A 24,562-nucleotide genomic window follows, 5' to 3' on the forward strand; every position below is an offset into this window, starting at 1 on the left:
CCGTACGTTATGAAGGCATGAGAACGAGATACAGCTAACGCTACTTCTTCGTTGTCCGTAGGTCTGTATATCGAGGACATGCAGATCCTTTGAAGTTACGTCAAAATGTTCCTCAGAGAGTTTCATGTTTATTTAATTTTTTTAATGTTTTCTTCCACTCGCTTTTCTATGAATCACTGAAAGAAACATAATCACACTTTAATCAATGAATAAATAATTATGAACTTTACATTTGAAGGCTATTGTTGCACACACGATGGATGCATTAATATGATTTGTAAATTTTTTGAGAGATATTACGCATAGCCTTAAAATATTGATCAGCTGATATTTTCTCCAAAGTATTGGACTTGACGGTTGCTGACGTTCCATATTACTGTACGATATCGATTAAACGAAAGGGCAGGTTATAGATCGGCTATTATTGTTTACAGCTCCACAGTATCTGTGTTAGCGAAGCAACCAAGCTAGTGAGCAAGCGGTAAAGAGCTACGGAGACCAAGACGCTATATAACGCGTGCAGTGACCGTGAACCATGGCTCTTCTGACTGTGGTGCGAACAGAAACAGTTATGGATCTGCTGGATAGCTTCATATAACTGCTCCTTCATGGCGCTCCAGCATTTGATTATCAATCGCTAAGATTTAATAAGCTGAAGTCCCGTGTCTCAAGCACGCGTGCTGTTATGTTGCTTGCCTTCAAAATGGCGAGATCGTAGTCCGCACGCGACTAGTTTTTGTTTCCTTGCTAAATATAAATTGTGTCTATGCGGAGCTTCGTCTATGTTTTCTCGAATGTTCACTTCAATAGTGTTAACTAATTATTATTATGTCACTTGCATGCATGCATGGTATGCAGTGTACCTACTCGTCTCATTCATTCACTAATTAAATGAAATTAAATTTTCAATTTTATACGAACACTAGGTCGTTGACGAATTATTAATTTCTATATAATCTCATGCCTTACCTGGATCGCCGTATGAACTGTATCAGACTGTTGTAGGGAATGTTTTTACTGGCTTGGCTTTATGGTGCACCTTTTGTTCTTTTTGTCTCATTTGGTTTACGTAACGGCTACAGTTAGAAAAATATCCAAGTGTCCCTATCTGAGGAAGGATTTTCATTCGAGATGCATTTCTCCCATTGTAAGCTCAGCTCAAACGTCCTTTTAAAATTATACTTACGTATACACCGCTGCTAAGTAGGGTATGAATGTCATGACATCATCTAGCGTCTCATAGTGCGCTACCGCCCAGCACAAAAACTAGACTTCAGGACTAACACTGGACGAGTGACGCGCCGTGCGGTGGATAACAGTCCACTGCACGGCCCTCGTGCTCTTCCACTGGACGAGTGACGTGACGTGCGGTGGATAAAAGTCCACTGCACGGCCCTCGTGCTCCTCCACTGGACGAGTGACGCGCCGTGCGGTGGATAACAGTCCACTGCACGGCCCTCGTGCTCCTCCACTGGACGAGTGACGCGCCGTGCGGTGGATAACAGTCCACTGCACGGCATCCACTGGACGAGTGACGTGACGTGCGGTGGATAACAGTCCACTGCACGGCGCTCGCACTCCTCCACTGGACGAGTGACGCGACGTGCGGTGGATAACAGTCCACTGCACGGCCCTCGTGCTCCTCCACTGGACGAGTGACGCTTCGTGCGGTGGATAACAGTCCACTGCACGGCCCACCACGTCTCCAGCTTCTCAAATAACTTTACATTGCGTTTCCATTGCGTCATTCACTTTCAGTAATCATTTCAGCGCATGCTGATTTGCTACTGCGGTCAAATTGTGCTCATCTATAAGGTCTTCTCTCAAATTTCTTGTTTTGCCAGAAAACTGTATGCAGTTAAGATCACCTTTATTCTTATCATTGAACAGGTATTGTTATTGAACAGGTATTGCAGTATCGCATCCGCATCATTTCGCTCTCTCCTCGATGCCGACGCTGGTTTAGAAACCTGAGGGTGCCGACGCTGGTTTAGAAACCTGAGGGTGCCGACGCTGGTTTAGAAACCTGAGGGTGCCGACGCTGGTTTAGAAACCTGAGGGTGCCGACGCTGGTTTAGAAAGAATTAAGAGGAAATACTATTGCTCGTTGGGTGTAGTTATTTTGTACCAGATGTGCATAGCCAAACACGTATTTTTTCGAAAAGCTTCTATCATTTTTGTTACGGTGATGGATTCTTCACACTAAAATGCACTTATAGTTGATTTCGATGTAAATTATGATCAGAAATTTTATCTTGAGCAAGTGCAGTTATTCACAAATGTTTCTGGAAATTTACATTCTTCTGTGAATCCTTAATTGCAGTTTTCAAAACGAGATTATTTTGGTACTGTCCCGTTGGCGCCATTTCAACAACAAATGATAGATATTTTAAAACAGCTCGATTTTTTCTTAAACAAGATAAGGCTTGAACGAAACGGGACTAGATTTCGTTCAAGTTATCTTTATATACCATAATTTATTTCTATGCTGATGCTAAGCAAGCAGACTAGATTTCGTTTTGGTTATCATTTTAAGCCGTAAAGTTCCTTTGGTGATGCAGAGTAGTCGGGTTTTGTTTTAAATGATCAAGAACAGACTAGATAAAGCTATGGAAAAATATATGTTCAGACTTGAAATGCCTCGCACCATATCGAACCCGGTGAAAGTCTAGAAGCTATTTCAAACTATCGTCAGTCCTGATTTTAGATCTTCTGTGAATAAGGTACGAGAAGTAAAAGAATCGGCGACAGGCCACATCAGGCCTACTGTTCAGCGCCAACGTCGTTATGTTACGTTATGTTATGTTATGTTATGTTATGTTATGCTATGTTATGCTATGTTATGTTATGTTATGTTATGTTGTGTTATGTTATGTTATGTTGTGTTGTGTTGTGTTATGTTATGTTATATTGTGTTGTGTTATGTTATGTTATGTTATGTTGTGTTGTGTTGTGTTGTGTTGTGTTGTGTTGTGTTGTGTTGTGTTATGTTATGTTATATGTTATGTTATGTTGTTATGTTATGTTATATGAAGGAACAGTAGAGACGAGCAGCTGCATACGTGCGCCCTGCCAACGCTAACATGCACGCCGGTGTCCGCAACTTCCCACTCTTTGACACGTGGCACGTCAAGCCAAAGACAGTTGCTCACTCAGCATTACTTTTTAATTTCATGGCTAGTTCAATTGTTCTTTCTAATTCTTGTTAACGTTTCTAATGCAATCAAAATATCTTATTCAACTTATTGTTACTTATGACTTGAAAGTGTTGAGCATTTTACGTTGAAAGGTGTACAAAGATTCGCGTGCATTTTTTGGGGGAATTTTCATGTAACGAGCAATTCATAATACATTTATATACTTTAATTATATATATGGGGGATTTATTACTAATTAAACTAGTTACGACCCTATAATACAAAGATATTTTATTATTGACCGGAAAATGTATTCCTGAGAAGTAGAGAGTTTCTAAATCCATGTATACAGAGAAATATATTCCTTAAAATTTAGAAAGCTTCGTGCCGTAGCCTCAACTTTAGTCGTTATCTACGTAGGTTGTGCTCGTAGAAATATGAATGCCTTCAATTGGGAATCCATATTACTCGATCGTTGGCGCATCTCTTGCTTCATATTTTTTATTTTCCTCGTTTATTAACTAATTATTGTCTAATCGTAATCTCTCAGTCAAAGATATAATCAAATTAGACCAAAATGTGCCGGCGTAATGGATATGCTTCTTTCGTGCATTATCCGTAAGCATTTGACCGCCGAAGACAAAATGTTTGTAACACTGGATACGAAATTTCATGGAAAGCAGTTCACATATTTTTTAGTTGGTGTCATCTTCCGCTTAAATCTCACCATTGAAATCAATCCGCCGGAACTCTCCTGTTATAATGCATATGATAGCGAAATGTAGATTACGAGACTGCGAACAGCAAGCGACCACATCTCCGCATACGTATACAGCTCGACCGCGAACGCCGTTTCAAGACCGGTTTCGAGTAGAACCGCGGAAACGGCTCAAGTTTAAACCAGTTATGGCTTTTTTTATTTTTGTCCAATCTGAAAATCTGGGACTTTCCGCCATATCCATGCATGATTCATGCTTATAGTTCAACCTTAGTTCATGCAGTATTTTGTGTTGAAGATTGAACCCATAATGTTATTCAAATAATGGACCTATCCACTTTATACATCTCCTATATTACGTCTTAAATGTATATTTATATATGCAATTTTTGAACGAAGTCAACTTTTATTAACCTCCGCTACGGTTGAATCCTTTATTTTACATAACTTTTATATTTTATCTTAATCTTCAAACTTATAGTTTTATTTCTGCGAGAAAAAATATAATTAACTTTTGCGGTTTCCATGCGCGTCCACGCATTTTACGTCCGCGTCCAGGCACGATTTTATTCCTCGTCCACGCATTTATTTTTAGACAAACCAATTTAATGCAATATAAGTTTGAACTTTAAACCTTCCTTGCAACGGTTGTGCGGCCAATGCATTGACATTTAAGATGAATTAAATATTTATTGCATCTGAATAGCTAGTTGCCTTGAAGGATTGGGCTCTACCCTCAATGTTAATATTATTGGGGTACTTGCTGCAATTGCTCATACTTTCAAACGAATAAAAATTCTGAAAAAAATCTGAATGCACGAATATTAAGAGCAAGCAACCTAAATCACATACATTACCTTGGCACGGATCACTCCTCTAGTTAATGTATGTTCCTAGATCATACACTACACATATACTATAGTTCCATGTAAAAACCACGTGCTTTAAAAAAATATTATTGACGTTAATAGTTATTCTGTGCAGCAGTTCACATTACAACAAGAGTCTCATCTCTTACATTTCCATTAACTTGATGCTCAATATCAGTGTGCAGTGATTTCCTTAATTCCCATATATACGTTCACTGAATTTCAAAATTACTTCACGTAACTGCTAAAGTAGTATTATTTTACACGCCACTGCATAATAAGAATGATCTTACACGGAAGTGCTAAATCTGCTTCATGTTTACGCGCAACTGCTGAGCTAAAATCATCTTACTCGCAACTGCTGCATCGGTATCATTTTAATTGACACGTAATTTTATAATAGCTCATACGATGTAAATAATTACCCGCACTCATAAATTACAATCTTAACTATTTGTTTTCCCTGTATGTGTCGCAAACAACATCGATTTAAATTTATAATATTTTTCCTTACATGGAGTGGTTTGCTTGGCACATGACACGTTGGTCGCGCATTGCCATGTTTGCCGACTAAACTTGATTCAAGGCCAGCAGCTCCGTTAAGGACTTAACTCGTAGGAGTGTACCTGCATCTCTTGCATTAATTCTTGTTCTCTTGCACAAATTTCCGATCTTTCCTGGAATATTTTTTGCAGAAGAATTTGTCATTCTTTTGATATTTCGTTTGTTCTCCTGTTTTAATAACTTCCTCAGAAGTATTTGTTAATATTTTTGTAAGTATAAATTCTTGTCATTTTTTAAATATCGAAGCTGACTTTGAAGTTAGCTCGCTGCTATTTTTATCGATCTCTCGTTGCAATTTTTCATCAATACAATCATAACTTAAGCATTACAAAAGAGCAAGCAGAAAGCACACATTTTAATATAAAATTGCTATTTCTTTTATAAGAACTAATTCAAGTTATAATTATAATTATCAAGCTATAATATAATTCAGTCATTATGAACTGCATACACATGGAACAATATTTTTTCAAGCAGTATGTCTGTCAATTGAATTTAGAGGCTGCACAAGAAACTGCAAAATCATCGCCTGATTGCAGATTTGGTCGTGCAAAATTTACATTAAGTCAGGATATCATCATACCCAATATCAGATGGGAATACGCAACCAAACAGGCCCTATACTTTCAAAAAAGTTAAGAGATCGTAAGTTCATCAGCCAATCATTGACGGCCTTTCAAGCAAAATCCACCAATCATAGACAAGAAAATAGAGCGTAAGTACTTACGTTCACTTAGCGAGTTTTGAAAGTATGGCCCCAGGTTCGTACGTAAGCGGGCGTAACTCACGGTTTACTCAAGCAGCCCTCACGACCGACCTGTGCGTTGGGAAACGCTCATCGTGCATGACTTTGTTGCGCCACCATGCACTGAGCAATGTACATGACGTGCAATGTACAATGTACATGACTTTATTAAGTCATGTACCTACATAAAGTACGTAATGTACAATGTACATGACTTTATGGTGTTACTCAAAATAAAGAGGTGAGCTGAAGGTATTTCAACTCACATTTTACTAAAACGTTTCCCGATACTATAATGTCTAACTGTCATTCATGTTGTCTAAACGTTTAAAATTTTACTGTGCACTGCCGGTTCGTTTCATCGAACTTGATTCTCAGACCTCGCCAGTTATTTATTTTAATCTTGATCCACAATCATAGTCTTGCCTAAAATTTTTCACGTGATGTGGTCAAAATACTAAGAAATTTTTGGTTTGATTGCTCAATAGAGCGTAAGAGCTACTTTGGTATAATAACGCATATTATTCTTATCACAGTTCTTCGCTGCATGACATTATAAAAATTGTTAACGCTTTAGATTATCGTAATTGTCACATGTTTTTTCACTCAGGATACAGTGAGCCCAGCTGATTGATCGCAACGATCGTCTCTGCCTGTAAAATTAAACACTAGATAGTCTGTTCTTATTCAAGTTTATCGAACTCACGTGGCTCCGCATTAGCAATTCCGTGACTTGCAGTCCGTGCTCACGTTCGGACGCACTGATTGCTGGCATACGCCTTCTAATAACTTGCGGTGCTCAAGTTGCTAAATTTTCCTTGTTGCATAAGTAAACACCTATTTTACTCGATGAACAATATAATTTAATGTCGTCTTAATATCTCGTCATGTACATCATCAGCTTTATTAAGAAATCATTCGCATTTGGGGTTCTGAGTTGTCAAAAAGTCTGTTATTTTTAGCGCATTTACTCATTTATGAAAAAAATGCACTATTGTGCTCGCCATGTCCGTCTGTCCGTCCGTCTGTCCGTCCGTCTGTCCGTCCGTCTGTCTGCATGTCTGTCCGTCCGTGACTTCACGTTTTCGTCGACGAGAAAATGCGCTCTCTGTCACTCACTGCAGTGAGTACTGAGTTATATTTTTTTAGATAGTCCGCTGGAAATGAGGAACGAATGAAAAAATTGTGACAGTGCTTTGATGTGAAGGTGTGCAAAGAACGCTCAAAAAATTAATCCCAGCCTACTAGTGACATCTTTTGGGCCATTAATATTGCCGAGTTCCTCGTACGATTATGCTAATTGTTTACCAAAAACCATGGGCTGAAATCGAACATTAGTTTTTAGTTATCATGTTTGCCTCGATATGTATAGACCATGTTAGCATTTGCAGTGCGAGTTGCAGCTAGGCTTCAATAGCGTGCTTTTTTAAAGACAAATTTTTAATGCGATAATTCCTTGTTCTCAAAAAATTCAGATCCTGACATTAGTTTGACAATGCAGCACCAAATTAAGTGATCCACGTTGTTTCATCCAAGTATTTGTTTTAGTATTGATCGTATGAGAGCAGCCGCATTAATCTCTGAATTATGAAATCTAAAAGCCGGTCAAACATTCACGATGTTTTATTTAAATTTTACTTTGTTCAATCAAATGTGGATATTTTTATTTCTGCTGGAAGGACATATTAATTATTAAACCAGCTCGATGAACGTTCATTGAAGAAATTAATTTTTTACGCTTGTGTTACGAATGAAGCTTTTCATTACAAGTATAAAATCTTACTTTGTGCATGGTTTCTTGCTGCATTTCTTGTTTCAAGTCAGTTCGACGATATTCAAGTAATTAAAACATTTTTGTTCAATCTGTGTCTATGGTTGTTTCCAGTGAAATCTCGTAAATTAAGTAGGACTTTACAATCTAACCGGTATAGATCACAAATACTTTGAGACACTGAAAGAAACGTACCGTAAGTCTGATATTAGAAGGCACCGCAGCTCTGTTCTTGGCAACATTAAACATCGAGCGACTGTAAAGTGCCCGGAGGCCCACAGGTCCAAAGCCATACAGGAGCTGCATGGGTTTGCGTGAAGTTCACGGCATAGCCTGGCTAGATCAATACGCAAGCCGTGCCCTGCCACAACTCACTGTCCGTACTATTACTGGAAATGAGTATACGCTTCATCCGCAACTGTCACGTGAGCATTGTTGCCCGTCACGTGAGTGTTGTTGCCCACAGCACTTTGGATTATATTCATGATAATATAAGTCCCTTACATGCATTCCAGTTAACTGTTTACCGATACTAAAATCTATTGTAAAAGTAGAGCCTAGTTTTTGTCGTCCTGCCGTTTGAACTATACTGTATCCTAGTGATTACATTCTCTCGATGCTGGCATAACAAAAGCTGTCTGATTTGAATTTGTCTGATTAGCTAAAGGTTTAGTAAGTTAAAAACTTATTAATGCTTTTGAAACAGAAGATATTAATTAATTATAACTTATTAACCTTCCTCACCACGAATCAACTAGTGGGAATCCTTTTCAATTTATTTATTCCCATGACCAGACATTTTCAGCGTTCGATTCAATTTGAACATAATTGATAGTTATACGTATTATCAGTAATTGTCATCACGAAACAGTATTATACGTAGAAAGCTCTGGTGAAATGAACGAAGAATAGGTTAAAGATTTTGATAGGTTAAAGATTTAGTTTAAGATTAAAGAATTAGTTTATTTCCATTGCATCTGCATTAAAGAGTAGGATTTTCCATGACGGAAATGACTTTTTTGCGCCGCGTCTGTGTTGTTCGTTCGCTGGGACTCCCACGCCTGCAGCTGTCGTCGCATTAGCCACAATTCTTCTCGGCGAGGTCCGTTACTGCGTTTCTATGCGTGGACTCTTCATCCGCAGACAAGGAAAGAGGCTGAATAATTTAGCGCATAATTACTTTTAAATTTAAGTAAATAGTCGAGTGAAAAAACCGGCTTTCGCAAAATGAACTGTGTCAACTGTCCACTACTAGATCAATGATTTTTTTATGTTTAAATTTATCGTTTTCAAGTCGAAGCGTGTCATTCTTGTACTTAATAATAAATTGAACTGATTAATAGCTCACGTAAGACATTACTATGAATGTGTATACATATAACCTGTCCTCAATAGAAGAAGAAGTCCTCAATAAAACTGGCATTATTTTATACAAATTTAAATACATGTTTGAATGAAGGGCTCTACCCTAAATATACAAATAACCTGTATTGTAAATGTCCGTTGGTAATTAAACTATAATATCATGACCGTTAATATCATGGCCGTCTAAGAAAGTGCTACCGGGACTGTGGGTGACGATGATGAAAATACTGCTTTGAATAATGTAGTCTTGGTCATTCCTACATCTAAGAAAGTGCTACCGGGACTGTGGGTGACGATGATGAAAATACTGCTTTGAATAATGTAGTCTTGGTCATTCCTCCTCATGACCAGCGAGCGCAGTGGAATGATTGCAGCAGCACGTCACAACCTGTCTCTTATACACATCTAGATGTGTATAAGAGACAGNACTAATAGTTTTCTTATACGTTTTGAAGCTTTTCTTTATATTACACTAATAGTTTTCTTTTACGTTTTGAAGCTTTTCTTTATATTACACCAATAGTTTTCTTATACGTTTTGAAGCTTTTCTTTATATTACACTAATATTGGGAAATACTTAACGAGAATTCAAAGGCAGCTTAGTATTAAACATCTACCTTTACACTGCACTTCGTTCTATCAAAATTTACTGTAACGGAAAATTTAATAACCGTGAGTTTAATGCGATTTCGCTTCGACAAGCATTTAAGTACGTTTGAACGAAAGCATTCGATTCAATGAATGGATGCATTAATCGTCATTAATCTGTGCATCTAAAGCTTGGGTTAGTTTCAATGGACGAAAAATTAGCTTCAATCATATATTTTTATTTTTTTTTCATTTTACTATTTTATTGCCTGAATAAAATTTGTTACTTAATTACTAATTTTATTAATTAATCGAATTGGCTCTAGTAGTGAGATCTAATCGCCATTGATCCATTGTAATATCTTTTTAATCTGTGTTACGGAATTTTTATGTTGATTAAATAACAAAACAAATGAATCACATATAATGGTCAGAGAGACGCGGCCTGGCCTCTTGTATGGGGTTGTAGACCCTTGGAAAAATGTATGTAGACCCTTGGAAAAATTCTTGTATGGGGTTGTAGACCCTTGGAAAAATGTATGTAGACCCTTGGAAAAATTCTTGTATGGGGTTGTAGACCCTTGGAAAAACTGACAAAGCGGAAGTAAATTAGCAAGTCACGTCGCTGCGAAGAGGACAAGAAGATTCTGGTTGCGGTTTTTGGAAAAGATTTATTCTACATTGAGGTTTTCGTCCGACATGATCTTGGTGGCGTCTTTCACACGTTCGAATTACAGACTATACTTTCTTTGACCGAATGAAGATGGGTTGGTTGGACTTTACCATTAAAATGGCTTTGTAATCGATGTTTGTAGTGCTTGTCGTTTGTTATTTTGAATCAATTCCGTCACTATATTTTTAAAATTTATCTTGTGTGTTAGATTTTAGGAGCGTATCTACCTAATTTGAATTATTGTTTGTTTTGGACCCCGGCAAAATTAGCTTGCTTAGAATTGACGAATCGGAACATGGGAGCCGAATTATTTTCACATGCTCTTTACCCACGTATAGCCGGCTTCGATATTAGCCTTCTCGTGCTTCAACTAATGTTTATTTACGCGCCTACCATGCAGTAAATTTTAAATTCGTAATAAGTTATTTATGTGGCAGCAATCGATTTCATGGATAAATGAACAGAATATTTATGATATTACTCTGCTTGTAATGCCATGAAAATAAGAATTTTAATCCGGTTAATCCTCAGCTTCAATAACTTATTCTACTCTCTTCATAGAAGTTATTTTAATGCCATCGAAATTCCTTATTTTGAATGTTGATCTACATTTATTATTTCTTAAATATCGATGTGACTAATATTGACAAAATCTCTGCCATTTCCTCTCCAATTGATTTCTAATCAAAGTTTCCATTAGCAACTTCATTTTCAACGTTGATCTTTAGGCCTAACATGTGCTGGCCCTGAATATACGAGTACTTGCATATTAATCTTATTCTCCATATTCTAGTAACAAGATGTTATTGCATTTATTCTAATTTTCTAATTAATAAAAACAAATATAACTCAGTACTCACTGCAGTGAGTGACAGAGAGCGCATTTTCTCGTCGACGAAAACTTGAGGTCACGGACAGACGGACGGACAGACAGACGGACATGGTGAGCACAATAGTGCATTTTTTCCACAAATGAGAAAAATACGCTAAAAAGTTTACATTTGTGAGTGGTACGACAATCCGACTCGAGTAACAATACAATTGTAGCCAAATGACTGAACTCTCCACTGATATCAAGCTCTTATCAATTGAATAGCTGCCCTGCGTTCCTTTCCCCTTAGAAAAGTCAAGCTTGGGTCACGGGAATAAAGGCTAGATTCGGCCAGGTTCCTACTTCCGGGGAAAGGGCTCGTTTGCCTTCCGTGAGCCGTAACCTGCCTGGGGCCGTATCACGTAAATTCAAATGAGAGGCGTTGAGCAACCTGATGTAATCATTACCGGTGACCTTGCCCATACCACGCCCTTTGTCAGAACAGGACTCTTTCTATATTTAACGTGACTTAATGTTGGTAATTCAATTTCAGTGACACTTCTTTGGGTTTTTTCGCAGGTCATGAACAATCTTATTATCTTCAAACTTATTGCCTGAGCAGCTTTAGCTCGTGGTTGCTACAGAAGTCTAAATACTCAATTAAAACGGCGACATTTTAGACAATCATCGTCACGTACAAGACGCACATTGTTACCTTGAAAGTCGCATACTATTTAACTCTTTTTCATGTCAACCTTACTACAATAAGGATAAAAATAGGAGTGTAAATTTCACGCCTAAACAATATGGCTGTCGGCCTTTGAGGCAGCCATTGTCATGCCTTCCTCTGGTCTCGCTACAAGGCTATCCTTCTTTGTGACCTCAAATAACTTCTCAGTAGAAAATTAAATTCTTCTTTAACTCATGTATGAAAGCCTGTGCATGAAAACTAAAGCAAACAAATTTGAGTGCTTATTGATTACTTCGGAAAAAATTATTTTCGATGTTTTGTCTTGGAGATTCTTTTTTATTGGAGATAAAAAAATATTGGAGATTCTTTTTTACCTAAATAAACATAACATTTAGCAATAAATGTAGCTGCTGATTTGTTTCAGAATTGATTGTCCATTCAGCTGAAATTTTGGCACTTCATCGGCGTTCTGTTATTATTTATTCGTAAGCTAAAAAAATCAGTAGCCCATAATATTAACTTATTTAATTTTTACAACAGTTCATGACCATTTCATCATTTCCCTGTAAATACTGCAATATCGTCGGCCTGAATAAGAGCAGTTGAACTGTCACGCTGTGAACTTTTATGGCGGTGCGAGTTCAAGTCCTTGAGTTCTTTTCTAGACTCGTGATTGAAACATTTACTCGACGCAGGCAGGCGGATCTCTGGTGATATATTCCTCTCACGCGACTTGATCGCTGCGCTCGCGGAAGTCAACGCTGATCTAGAACAGACAGAATACGACCAATGATGGCCGATGGCATGACATGCTGATAAATAGACATGAAGCATACGCTATTCTTTGAAGAGATGAAAGTGTAATCTCCTACCTACTTCCCTTCAACAGGAGTGAATGTACTATACAGCTTTACGGAGGCATACGTGTACATATCAGGATGATTTGATTCGTCTTTAATTTATCCTCGGAAAAAATCTTTAAAAAATCAAAATTCTCCAAAAATCAGTTATATTTTTTATATGCTCGAATTTTTTTTATTTTGGTTTAATTTTTATCAGTTCTAACTTTAAATGCGAGTCAGAACCTCAATGAACTAATGAACTTGACTCGAGAATAGAGCAACGATGAAATGCACTCATTAATTACAGAATAACCGTGGCAGTATCTCGGTACAGATTCTAGACATCGTCAAGCGTGATTAATTCTCACTGGCTTAGGTGAAGGAAATGTTCCATTAAAGGAAGAAGTTCATCGATACTTTCTTTCTCACGTTTATCCCTTGTCTCTGTTCCAGGCGTGACGCCAGAAGATCCGGCCCCAACTCTTTCAGAGGACCGCCCCCTCTCTCACCTGCTCGGCACATTCCTCCCAATCTCAGTAGCAGCAGCTTCCGATCAGTTAGTCCAGGATCCACTTCACCATCAGTTTCCCTCATCACAAATGGACACAGAAGTCTTTGTACCTCACCAATCAAAGGCCTGCAAACTCATGATGCGGCTTCGAACACTTTGCCTAATGATACTAGACGAACAAGCAATTTATTGAATCATTCATCTACTTCCAGTAATCACCAAATCCCCGAAATTTCTCTTTATCCAAATGGCCGGCCAAGAAATGATTCAAGTGTATCTAGCGCCAGTCACAATCGTTCAAGTAGCGCCCCAGACAACTCTTTCACTTCTACTGAGCCATCAGTTTCTCATCACCTGTCCTCTCAGTCTGGTATAACTTCGTATCTCGTATCACCCTTGCATCTGCCCAACAGAAATACTATCAGTCCTTCTATACGTCCTCCAAGTTCAGCTGCTAGGACAACGTCACCCCGCCGTACTCAAAGAAGTTCAGATGAAGACACACGGAGATCACGAACGCCACAACGTACAGTAAACAGACGAGAACGCAGTCAGAATGGACGAAGTGGTAGATCACATGTTTCACCTTCCAATGTTTCAACTTCAAGTACCAACAGCTCGCGATCAGCATCTCATAGAGTTTCGACGAATCCTGGAGTTTCTATAACCCCTGCAGCACATAGCCGAGCACCCTCCGCATCCTGCGCCGAAGACGAATCTCGTAGATCTAGTGCAGCGTAAGTAAAAAAGGAAAAATTCCATTTCGTTGACAATTTTGTGGCATTACATAGCTTGTATATCAATTGAAAATTTTTTTATGCACTGCAATGCAATTTAGTTGCAGAAATGAACTTTGTATTTGTCTGTATTTTAATGCCTCATTCACTCGTGTTATATTCAGTGGATCAGAAGGTCGACCATCCGAGAGCAGCAGCAGCAGCAGTAGCAGCACCTCCGCTGCTGGCTCTCGTACAGACCGAGGCGCGCGTAGACGCCAACGACCTCCGGGTAAGTGGGCCGCGACTCTACAATTCTACATTCCCTAATCTCAGTAATCTGTACTCAACTATGCTGATTTTTAGCCAGTCTGTACAATATTGTTATCAGCTGTAGCTCTTTTAGCTAAGCTGTAGGCCGCCTGTAGCATAGATCTGCGATCAGCAAACTCGCTGGCGCTTAGCAATACAATCAATCTGGATATTTACATGACATGAACATTTTATAACGACAGAGAATAAAAACGTTCCGTTACTTTTTCGGTCGTCTTGCATTAAGAAAAATTAAATGGAGAGAATAATTATTTCATGGCAGCGGTTACGTGCGCTGAAGATCAGGACGTATGGCCCCATCATCACTCGGGCCTCATGGCTTCCCTGGCGGTCACTGTCACGGTTTTCAACATCTCCCGCTTTGCCGTCCTTGGAGCCGCATTCGGCTGTGAGTGTTTCACCCTGAGATCTTTTATCTCTTATTTTTCCATATATTCATGTGAAATCTTCTCATGAACGTCAATGAAATTATTTTTTCTATGTAAAATTTTGATTAATCGCATTTGCGAGCTATATTACTTGTGTTTCATGCCTGCCTATGTAACGAATCTTCAGAGTTGAGATTACAACTGACTGTGTGTCATTTACCACCTACGTGATGTAACGATGTTACATGCTGTCGCTATTAACATTTGTCACGCGCTTAGTCATTGTATTATAATTAATATAAATGCAGATGTTATTTGCCAGTCCGATCCTCGTAACATTACTCAATATTTTGACTCATTATTTGAGTCTCATGTTACAGGGCCGTTCTTGGTGCAATGGCTCATCTTATCTCTGGTGTTGGGAGTACCGCTACTAACTCTTCACGTGGCCCTCGGTCAGCACACGGGCCTGGGTGCTTTGCAACTCTGGAAAGTTGCTCCGATATTCCAGGTTTGTTTTCGACATCGATTACGACAATATTGTTATTCGTGCAACGTATGGAGGCAATATTCCTAATGCGAAATATTACGAAATTCAGACATTCCGTTAGACATGAAGTTAGTCACACCCTACCTAACCAGCCACACCTTTTGCTTTTGTTAATTTTTTTTTATTCATCTACAGCACGTCTGGTCCTGAATTGCGATACAAATTTTTGTGTTGAGATCATTCGTATTGACAACCGCTAAATCTTTATTCTATCAAAGTCTTTGTTCATTTCACCACAGCTTTCTACATAATTGATCTATTCTCACGTATTTTGGGTTCAATGCACAGAACATTTGAAGGGAACATGGTATCTTGGGTTCAATGCACAGAACATTTGAAGGGGACATGGTATCTTGGGTTCAATGCATAGAACATTTGAAGGGGACATGGTATCTTGGGTTCAATGCATAGAACATTTGAAGGGGACATGGTATCTTGGGTTCAATGCACAAAACATTTGAAGAAGACATGCCGTTTTCTTGCAGGGGGTTGGGGTGAGTCTGGTGCTGGCACAGCTGGTGCTGGGTGTCTACTGCAGCGTGCCCATCGCCTGGCTCTTCGTTTACTTCAACGATTCGTTCTTCACCGACCAGGACGCCTTCAGCTGGTCCAGCTGTAAAAAACGTAATATATCATAATTCTTAGAAAGTATCGTGTTATATTTCGTGGTTCAATTCACGATTTGACAATAAATTTATATAAAGTAAATTGAAAGTAAATAATTTGCTGGCAGGACTCTTTTTGATTTCACACATTGAAAATTTTAATTCATGGATGAATAGATCTGAAAAAATTTAAATCCTTTTGAATGTTTAACGGAAATAAAGAAATGAGTTTATTCTTATTATTTAAATGCAACAATCATCCTATCGTTACGACTTTTTAAATATAACGTAGTCTTTTTACTCTTGTTTCTCAGTGTTTTCTGGTGCGAAGTGTTCGAGTGAAGCCAACCTCAGCGACATTCTACCTCTGTCCGTACCTCGCTACCTCAGGTATCAGCTAATGTTGTAAGATGTGGGATTCTGAAGTAATTCCCCAGCTATCATTTACATGCACTGTATCGAAAAATAAGATTAACGAAGTAATTTGTGCAATTTATAGCAGACATTCGCATAGTTTATATTATATTACTAGAAGTCTATGTACGAATTTTTTTCAGCTGGCACGTACAGCAGAGAAACGTGAGCAGTTCGTGGCAGGAGTCGCTTGGATCCCTCAAGTTCAGCCTTGCCTTCAATGTCGTCATCATTTGGCTCCTTACTTTCATTGCGCTCTGTAAAGGCAAGTATCAAGCTAACATAGGTTTTGGATCCAACACGTGCATCTTACTGGAGATTTTTTGGTGGTTTTAACTGTCGTCCCTATTTTATTGTTCATCCGCAAGGCTCAAACACGCGAATTTTTCTGTCGATTTTTTGATGGTTTTAACTGTCGTCCCTAATTTATTGTTCATTCGCAAGAAGATTAAATTGAAGAATCTTTTAATCGAAAGCATTTTATTATGATAAATAATTATTGAATTCCTACACCAAGCTGATAAATAATAACTTGAAATCCAGTTGAAGCAATGACTAGCCATTCCTGTTCGCCTACTCAAATAATTTCACTGCTCACCAAAAATCACATGTGCGCCATTAAGTTAGACGCGCTGTGCAGGCAACCGCGTGTACGGGAAGGTGAGCTACGTGATCTTCATCGTGCCGCTGCTGTGCTTCTTGGCCGTGTGCGTTTACATCGCATCCTGGACTCGCGAGGACCTCTCACTCATTCCTGATTTTGCACGCGCCTTTATGAACAGCAGGGTTAGTTTTGGTTATTTTTAGCTCATTTTCTCATTTATGGAAAAAATGCACTATTGTGCTCGCCATGTCCGTCCGTCCGTCCGTCCGTCTGTCTGTCTGTCGGTCTGTCTGTCCGTCCATCTGTCCGTGACCTCAAGTTTTCGTCGACGAGAAAATGCGCACTCTGTCACTCACTGCAGTAAGTACTGAGTTATATTTTTTGTATGGTAGAAACTAAGCCGGTATTAATTTTCGATGGTAATTATCAATTGAAAACTTTTTGACGCGTTGATAACCACAGTCGGTTTTTGTTTAGGCTTGTGTTTACATATTTTTAATGATTAGATTCTTTTGTAAACCTAGTTTTTATTTGTGCAGTCTTGGGTGGCAGCAAGTCGAGAGGTTTTCTTAGTATGGGGCCTGCATGGACCTGTGCTGCAGCAGATGACGGTACACAACAGGTATGTGAGACAATTTTTTTAGCGCATTTTCTCATTTATGGAAAGAATGCACTATTGTGCTCGCCATGTCCGTCTGTCTGTCCGTCCGTCTGTCCGTGACCTCAAGTTTTCGTCGACGAGAAAATGCGCTCTCTGTCACTCACTGCAGTGAATACTGAGTTATATTTTTTTATCTTATCGCTCTCGCACCTCAGCACGCAATTGAATGCATCATTAATAATAAGATATAGTATATATTCTGATCGTTCCAATCATCGGGTACTTATTTGTAAAAAAAAGTACTTGCAGAACAGTAATTTTACATAGAATGCCATAGAAAAATTATCCGGAACATTGCAGACGGGGTCAAAGCATCAAGAGTCACGTGTGGCTGCTGGTGCTGACGACGGTGCTGGTGCTGGTACTGGCTTCTGTGACCGGCTCCTGCTGCGCCGCCTCCTTCAGGCACATCGGTCTCAAATATTCGCCATCTTCGTTTGGTGAGATCATCGTTGCCAAAACCTGTTTTCCTGCTATCGGGTCTTGTTACGATATTGGATTCGCATCAGTTATGGACGGTATTCATATATTTTATGATGGAATTATTTGTATTGTTGAATTGACTTCGTATCTGTTACTGTACTACGATTATTTGCTTTATAAATAATTTGAATTTATCCGTGTGTTTCTGCTTTCTTCTCTACGAATACTTTAAAAATTGAAGAAGTAGAAATATAAGAATGCACTTAACGTTTCTTAGGCCACTTAACTTTTCTAAGGATGAGGCCGGAATTGAACTATTCGTTCGAGTGGCCATTTCAGACATTGTTGACGACAAACGTACGTTTGACCGTTATAAAAAATGCAAAATGACTGTCATTGTGCTTTTCCTATATTAAATATGCCTGTGGTTACTCCATCCCTGTTGTACTGTTGTAATAAGTTGCACATAATTACAGAAACCCCTGACACCGCTCAGTTCCTCGTGCCATTACGTGACTCCAGCGAGAGTCTTGACGCTGCTGAGGGAGTGCAGACCGACGTGAGGGCGAGCAGCAATGCCCTCGCCCCTCACGGCGCCCTATGGGAGGACCTATACGACGCCCGTGCTGAACGCGAGGGCATGAGTGGCACAGACGATGGTCTCATCCATGTCTTGTATGACAAACTTTTCTACATGGCATCGCAGCTCATGGTCTCGCACATGCGATATGATTCTCTCTACGTCGGCATTAGGATCTCCTATCCGCAGCTTGGTGAGACCTCGAAACTTGTATGATGTGAATTAACTTATGAGCGCATTGTTCGATGTCTAAAGTGAGTTTTATTTCTGTAGGTGCAGGAACCCATTAATTTCGTCCTTATCAGTACCCTCTAATTTTTAGAATCTAGGTTTTAGCACAAGAACGTTTCACTGTACACTGTAGGCATTTCGCAGGTACACTGTACGGCTTGCTGTACGACAATATGCTCAGCATGGAGAAGCCTGACCATCTGGCACACGGTCCTTGGAAGCGTCCCGCCACTACTGACTGGAGTCGCAGCCCTCCGTTTCGGTGCGTTTCCTTCTTGTTGTATATATATATACATATAAATTTCAAATCATATGTAAATCACGAATAATCTGAGAGCCAAGAATCGTGTGAGGTTAAAGTTATAACGAACTGCAGTAAAATTACGTGTTTTCTCGTAGCAGCAGTAAAATTACGTGTTTGCTCGTATTAATAAACAAGCTATACACCTATACTGTATATGTAAACCAACTGTTGCATGAATGCTCTCGGTTAATTTTTCTTGTCCACTTTGCAGAAGATTTTATAACATGTCGACGAAATTGTAGGGGCATTTGATTAAATTGTAAGGCGGCACATTGTTAGTCAAATCAAATTCTACTTTTGCATTTGAAACGTTGATAATAGAATTGGATTTGACGTTGCGTCTGAAATGCTGCCTAGTGGTGAAACGTATTTTTTACGGACTACATAAATCCAATTCATCAACAATCAGGAAATCGCGAGTTCAGGACAAGTCCAGGAGTGGCTACCAGAGCTTGCGATTAGCGACGGAACTTTTCCCAGCGTTTGTGGGGGTCCACGGCGCCGAGCAGATCTCCATGATCTGGGCGATGTTATTCTACTTCTCCTTGTTGCTGCTGGGCATAGCGCAGCAGGTGAGCCTCGATTGCCAGTCAATTTCTCGTTTGATAAAAGCTATGTCGTGCAAAGGTGCTTGTGTGAAGAGTTGAAACCATACCCTTTTTGTCGTTAAAATTCAATGCCTGTATTCATTGAACTCTAAAAATATTTGTAATGAAGTTCTTTAATTCTGACAAATATCATGGGACCAAAAATAAGTCATTGTAAATAATGTTTAAACAATGCAATACCAACGACTTTTCGGCACCAAACCACCGCCTAATTTTACAATGGTTGAGCGATTATCAAGATTTCACAAGCCCTCTTCAATGCTCACAAATATGATTATGGGACCATAAAATAAGTTATTGTAAACAAGGTTCATACGATGCAATACCAACGACTTTTCAGCACGAAACTACCGCCTAATTTTACAATGGTTGTGCGATTATCAAGATTTCACAAGCCCTCCGTTTTGGTGCCTTTTCTTCTTGTTGTTACAACATATATATTTCAAATCTTATCTAAATATCAAGCCCTGATAAATTCTCTGAGGTGATAAATTCTGTGAGGTGATAAATTCTGTGAGGTGATAAATTCTTGCAAGTGATATAGAATAGAATAGAAGTGTCGGCGTTGAAGAAATAGGCCCATGGCCTGTTACCGATTCTTGAACTTTTCGTGACTTGATTCACAAGGGATCCGGCCTTTGGAACCCGAACTTTCCATAGCTGACGATTGATTAAGATAGCTGCTGGACTTATTGCCTGGTGCGTAATTTGCTAGGCATTTTGAGACTGAACTGTTGGTACATTGCAGCTCGCGGTGTGGCGCACGCTGGTGGAGATTGTGATCAGCAGCACGGGACTGCAGAGGAAGCGGGGTCTCGTCACCGCCTGCTGCTGCCTGGTCGGCCTCTCCGCTGCCCTACCACTCTCATCCCAGGTGACTTAGGGAGACACCGCGCAGTAAACTCTTCTAAATATTTTGTAGTTGTAATAACCCTTAAGATTGCCTCGGACTAGAGTATACTTTTCAGATTTTTTATGTTGTTTAATCATATCTATGTGAAAGGTATTGATTTAGACATACTGTAAACGCTAATGGATTTCTTGTTTCATCTGATAAAGTAAACAAGGTTTCATATCGTGCAGTTGAACGTGCAGCTCGAAGTTGGATGTTCAACATTTTATTTTTGACTAAGTATCTTGCCGAAAGTTTCCATGACTTTTGTAAACAACCCCATTGTATTCAAAATAGCTGACGAAAATTGTTGGGTTTTCTAACAAAATTAGTTTCTTTCACAAATAACAACTGTTTCTCCATCAGCTCGGGCCAGACTTGCTTTACTTCTTGGACTACATCATCGGATGCGCGTGGTGGCTCATGATTCTGCAGCTGGTGCAGGTTAGACTGATTTGCATTCAACATTCCCAATTGGCAACAATTGGGAACTGTTCAAAATAGCATATTACTGTAGGTACCATACGAGCTCTGAAACTTAGCATTATTGTATATTTTTCCTCTACTCAATCCCATTGATTACTTTCCTGCAGCTAAATAACTTTACCTTATAGGTATTTGAATTCTCTCGCTTTTACTTTATACATGCAGGTTTTACCTCGCTCCCTCTTACTGACAATCGCAATAACGATTATTAAACATCCTTAACCAAATAAATCTTGGTTAATTATATATATTTGCCATATATATATGTATATATTTCTTACATTTGCTATAAGTTTTGGAACTCTCATAGTTGCATTTTAGAAATGCCCTCACTTCCTCGCGCGCAGGTGTTTGCGATTCTTTTCGTGCGCGGCAAGCCCGTGAGCGCCCAAGACATCGTCTCGGCCATCGCGGGCGGCCGCCACGCGTCGCGAGTGCCTGGTTGGTCCGTCCACATTTCGGCCTTCGCCTGCAGCATCCTGGTCCCTGTGGGCCTTCTAGTGCTGTCCATCTCTTCCTTCAAGTCCGGCCAGTATCGAGAGGTCAGAGAAGTATAGTCTTCTAAGTCCGGCCAGTATCGAGAGGTCAGAGAAGTATAATCTTTTAAGTCCGGCCAGTATCGAGAGGTCTTCTAAGTCCAGCCAGTATCGAGAGGTCAAAGAAGTATAGACTTCTAAGTTTAACCGAAAATCGACACAACTGCTTGTGTTGCCAGCAAGTGATGGAAAATTATCTCGGAAGGATAAAAAGCAATATTGCAGTGAAGTTTTCATGAATAAAAATGAGTTAGTTTGTAATTGTATGCATAATGTTAAATAAGCGCGTCGTAATTCTAGAGTTCATCATAATTGGACTTCACAATTAAAAAATTGATTTCTCCATTTATTTTTTTCATATTGATTGCTACTTTCATCAGGTAGCGTCCGTTCAGCATCAAAGGCTCTCATGTGAACCTTGCATAGTTTTCTTTAGGTCAGGCCATCGCAATAATAGCACAAGCATAGAGTTCCTGTGAAACACTGCTGGCATTTTAAAACCCTACTGGGGATACATGAGCGCATCCAGACGTGAACAAAGTTACTAGTAAAACAAACTATTGAGAAATTCGAAATTCGTATTTAAATATCACCTTGTACACCCTTCAGTAATAATAATAGCGGTTACAGCGTTTAGTAGGCCGTAGGCCTGTCGCCGATTCTTAACATCGCAAAACATTCACAGCATTTTGCGGTCTCGAACTCGCAACTCACTGCTACAATTCTTCTTCGCTTAACCGCCCGGCCTCCTCGCCGATTCTGACCAGAAACTGGCGCACAGAGCTGGGATCAAACCCGCGCCTCTCTTCTCCAATCCCTGGTACTCTGAAATTTAATCACTGGGCCACTCTGGGCCCCAACTCTCTAATTTATCAGGCGATTATGTTCCGTAGCGCTGCTCTTGAAAGTTGTGGGGTTTCCGTTCTTGGTTGCTTTCCTCCGTTCAAACGAAATTTTTCTGCACTTTTTCGCTCAAACGAACTTCGTCACTGTTCTTTACTCAACCGGCATTTGTTGTTCATCTTTACTCTATCTCGGGGAAGGGAATGGTAGTTAATACCGGTCTTACTCTGTGCCCTTATTTACTCATAATTCTCTACGTCATAAAAATTCCCCAATTCACAAAATCACTATAAATATGTCCAAATCGCACTCGGTATTAACACTCTTCAGTACTAGACAGGTCCAGTTCCCCAAAAATAATAGTTCTTCATACCTCGGCATGCACTCATTCTCGATGCCACGCCATGTTGTTCCTCCAATTCTAATGGTCGAGGCCGTAGCCTGACATTGACTGCTTAATTAACGACTCTCAGCCTCCCTAATCTTCAAACTTCGCTTACAGCTATGTTTCGTGTGATGGTTTCAAGTCACGTAAAAATTACCTACTCCGATTCAGAATATCAACTCATCATCATCGCCTCCTACACCGTCATTTCAAACCTTAAAAATGTCCCGAATTCTGCCTTGAGGTTGGCTACTAGATGCCTTAAGGGGACCGGCTACCCTAAAATTTTCAATTTTGGCGTTTTTCGTTTTTTGTGCTCATCTGAAAGCTGGAATTCTGCTCTTTCCAATGGTACCACTGCCAACGCTGTACGCCAATATATACGTTCATGACGTCTCTTTAAAGGGAAGCGGGTGAGAGAGTTCTTTAAGTAATTAGATATAAAGTAATTAGCTGCTGAAATCTTTGAATATAGACCGAATGATACGTGTCTCGATGTTGTAGGATGATATTTGTAGGAGGAGATAGATTTTCTAAAGTACCCCTTTTTAGCCGTTTTCTATGAATTTCACGTTTTCTATCAATTTTTTTGAAAAATTCATAGAGGCAAAATGTTCTTATTTTTACATTTTACATATGTTTGTGAAGTTTCATGATGATCGGATAATAACTGTAGAAGTTTTTCCGGAGGGTAGCCGGTCCCCTTAAAATTACTTCAGTTGATCACGTCCATTCTGAGACAGGAATCTTCCCCTGTCGATGCTTCTGTAGTGGGCATGCTTATAGTTTATTGTCAGCGTCCTCAAGTCCTTCCACACTTCCTTTTCAATCTTCTCTGCTCTCTTCGGAGACATACCTATGAAAGCTTCCAGACTATCCAGCTTTCTCCATCTCGTAGCGTCCATCCTTATGGGAGGCATCACTACTGCCGGCTTTTGTGGTGAGACAAAACGGACTCTTCGCAGCGATATTCCATCCAGCATCGCTGAGACCACCGAAATAGCAAGAGAAATCTTGGCTGCCTCGCTTCCGATGAAGTTCCTTTACCCCGCTCAGAGCTAACTTGGCTCCGTAAGGGCCACTGTAGTTCCACGGCATCCTACCCATGCAGGATGGGACGAGCGCTACACGGAACGTCTCCTACCAGTGTGCAAAGACCCTAGCAGTTCATTAAGAATTTTTTGCACTTCTTTTTGACGGCACTCGGTATTTTCCTGTCACACAGCCCCACTTAAGGCGGCATTCTTATTCTTTGCTCCTCTGATTCTTTTTCCAGCTGTCACCTCACTTTTACCACCTCCGCCTTCACACTCGGCTCTCGGCGCAAGAAACAACATTGATCCGAAACTTTGCGGTACCGTAATATCTAAAAAATACATTTTAAGACGAGAGAAGCACAACGTAAAATGTAGATCATTGGAAATCGTGTGAAGGTAAACGGAATTATATGATAAATATTTACAGCCTCATTAAGTTAAGTGATTTACAATACCACCAGACAGCGTGAACAGCCAAGTTCCGTTTGCAGGTGTTCACGTGGTCGTCGAATGGCTACTGGCCGGTGTGGGCAAGTCAGGTGGCGTCTGGGCTGCAGCTGCTGCCCATCCTCCTCGTGCCCCTCGTGGCACTCGCTCAGACCTGCAGATTCCTTGCCAATACTCGCTATGACCTCTTCCAGGTACGCTGTTAGCGCACGCCACTGTATTTTGCTGCTAGGAACTTGCCATAGCTCGACACG

At 39.8% G+C, this 24,562-nt stretch overlaps 1 protein-coding gene across 1 annotated transcript in view; it reads left to right on the top strand.

The window, feature by feature from the left end:
- LOC108670774 overlaps window positions 1-24,562 on the top strand; it is a 53,471-nt gene that overhangs the window by 27,223 nt on the left and 1,686 nt on the right. Inside the window, exons 2-18 of the mRNA XM_018158265.2 lie at window positions 13,228-14,022; window positions 14,187-14,293; window positions 14,597-14,722; window positions 15,083-15,213; window positions 15,738-15,876; window positions 16,172-16,247; window positions 16,415-16,536; window positions 16,912-17,057; window positions 17,415-17,497; window positions 17,837-17,976; window positions 18,436-18,732; window positions 18,915-19,032; window positions 19,484-19,646; window positions 20,431-20,556; window positions 20,941-21,018; window positions 21,408-21,602; window positions 24,353-24,502. Coding sequence (XP_018013754.1) covers window positions 13,228-14,022; window positions 14,187-14,293; window positions 14,597-14,722; window positions 15,083-15,213; window positions 15,738-15,876; window positions 16,172-16,247; window positions 16,415-16,536; window positions 16,912-17,057; window positions 17,415-17,497; window positions 17,837-17,976; window positions 18,436-18,732; window positions 18,915-19,032; window positions 19,484-19,646; window positions 20,431-20,556; window positions 20,941-21,018; window positions 21,408-21,602; window positions 24,353-24,502 — 2,992 coding nt within the window. The remainder of the gene's footprint in view (window positions 1-13,227; window positions 14,023-14,186; window positions 14,294-14,596; window positions 14,723-15,082; window positions 15,214-15,737; window positions 15,877-16,171; window positions 16,248-16,414; window positions 16,537-16,911; window positions 17,058-17,414; window positions 17,498-17,836; window positions 17,977-18,435; window positions 18,733-18,914; window positions 19,033-19,483; window positions 19,647-20,430; window positions 20,557-20,940; window positions 21,019-21,407; window positions 21,603-24,352; window positions 24,503-24,562) is intronic.

This window comes from Hyalella azteca, unplaced genomic scaffold, assembly GCF_000764305.2.
Source record: "Hyalella azteca isolate HAZT.00-mixed unplaced genomic scaffold, Hazt_2.0.2 contig14808, whole genome shotgun sequence".
Taxonomy (NCBI): domain Eukaryota; kingdom Metazoa; phylum Arthropoda; class Malacostraca; order Amphipoda; family Hyalellidae; genus Hyalella; species Hyalella azteca.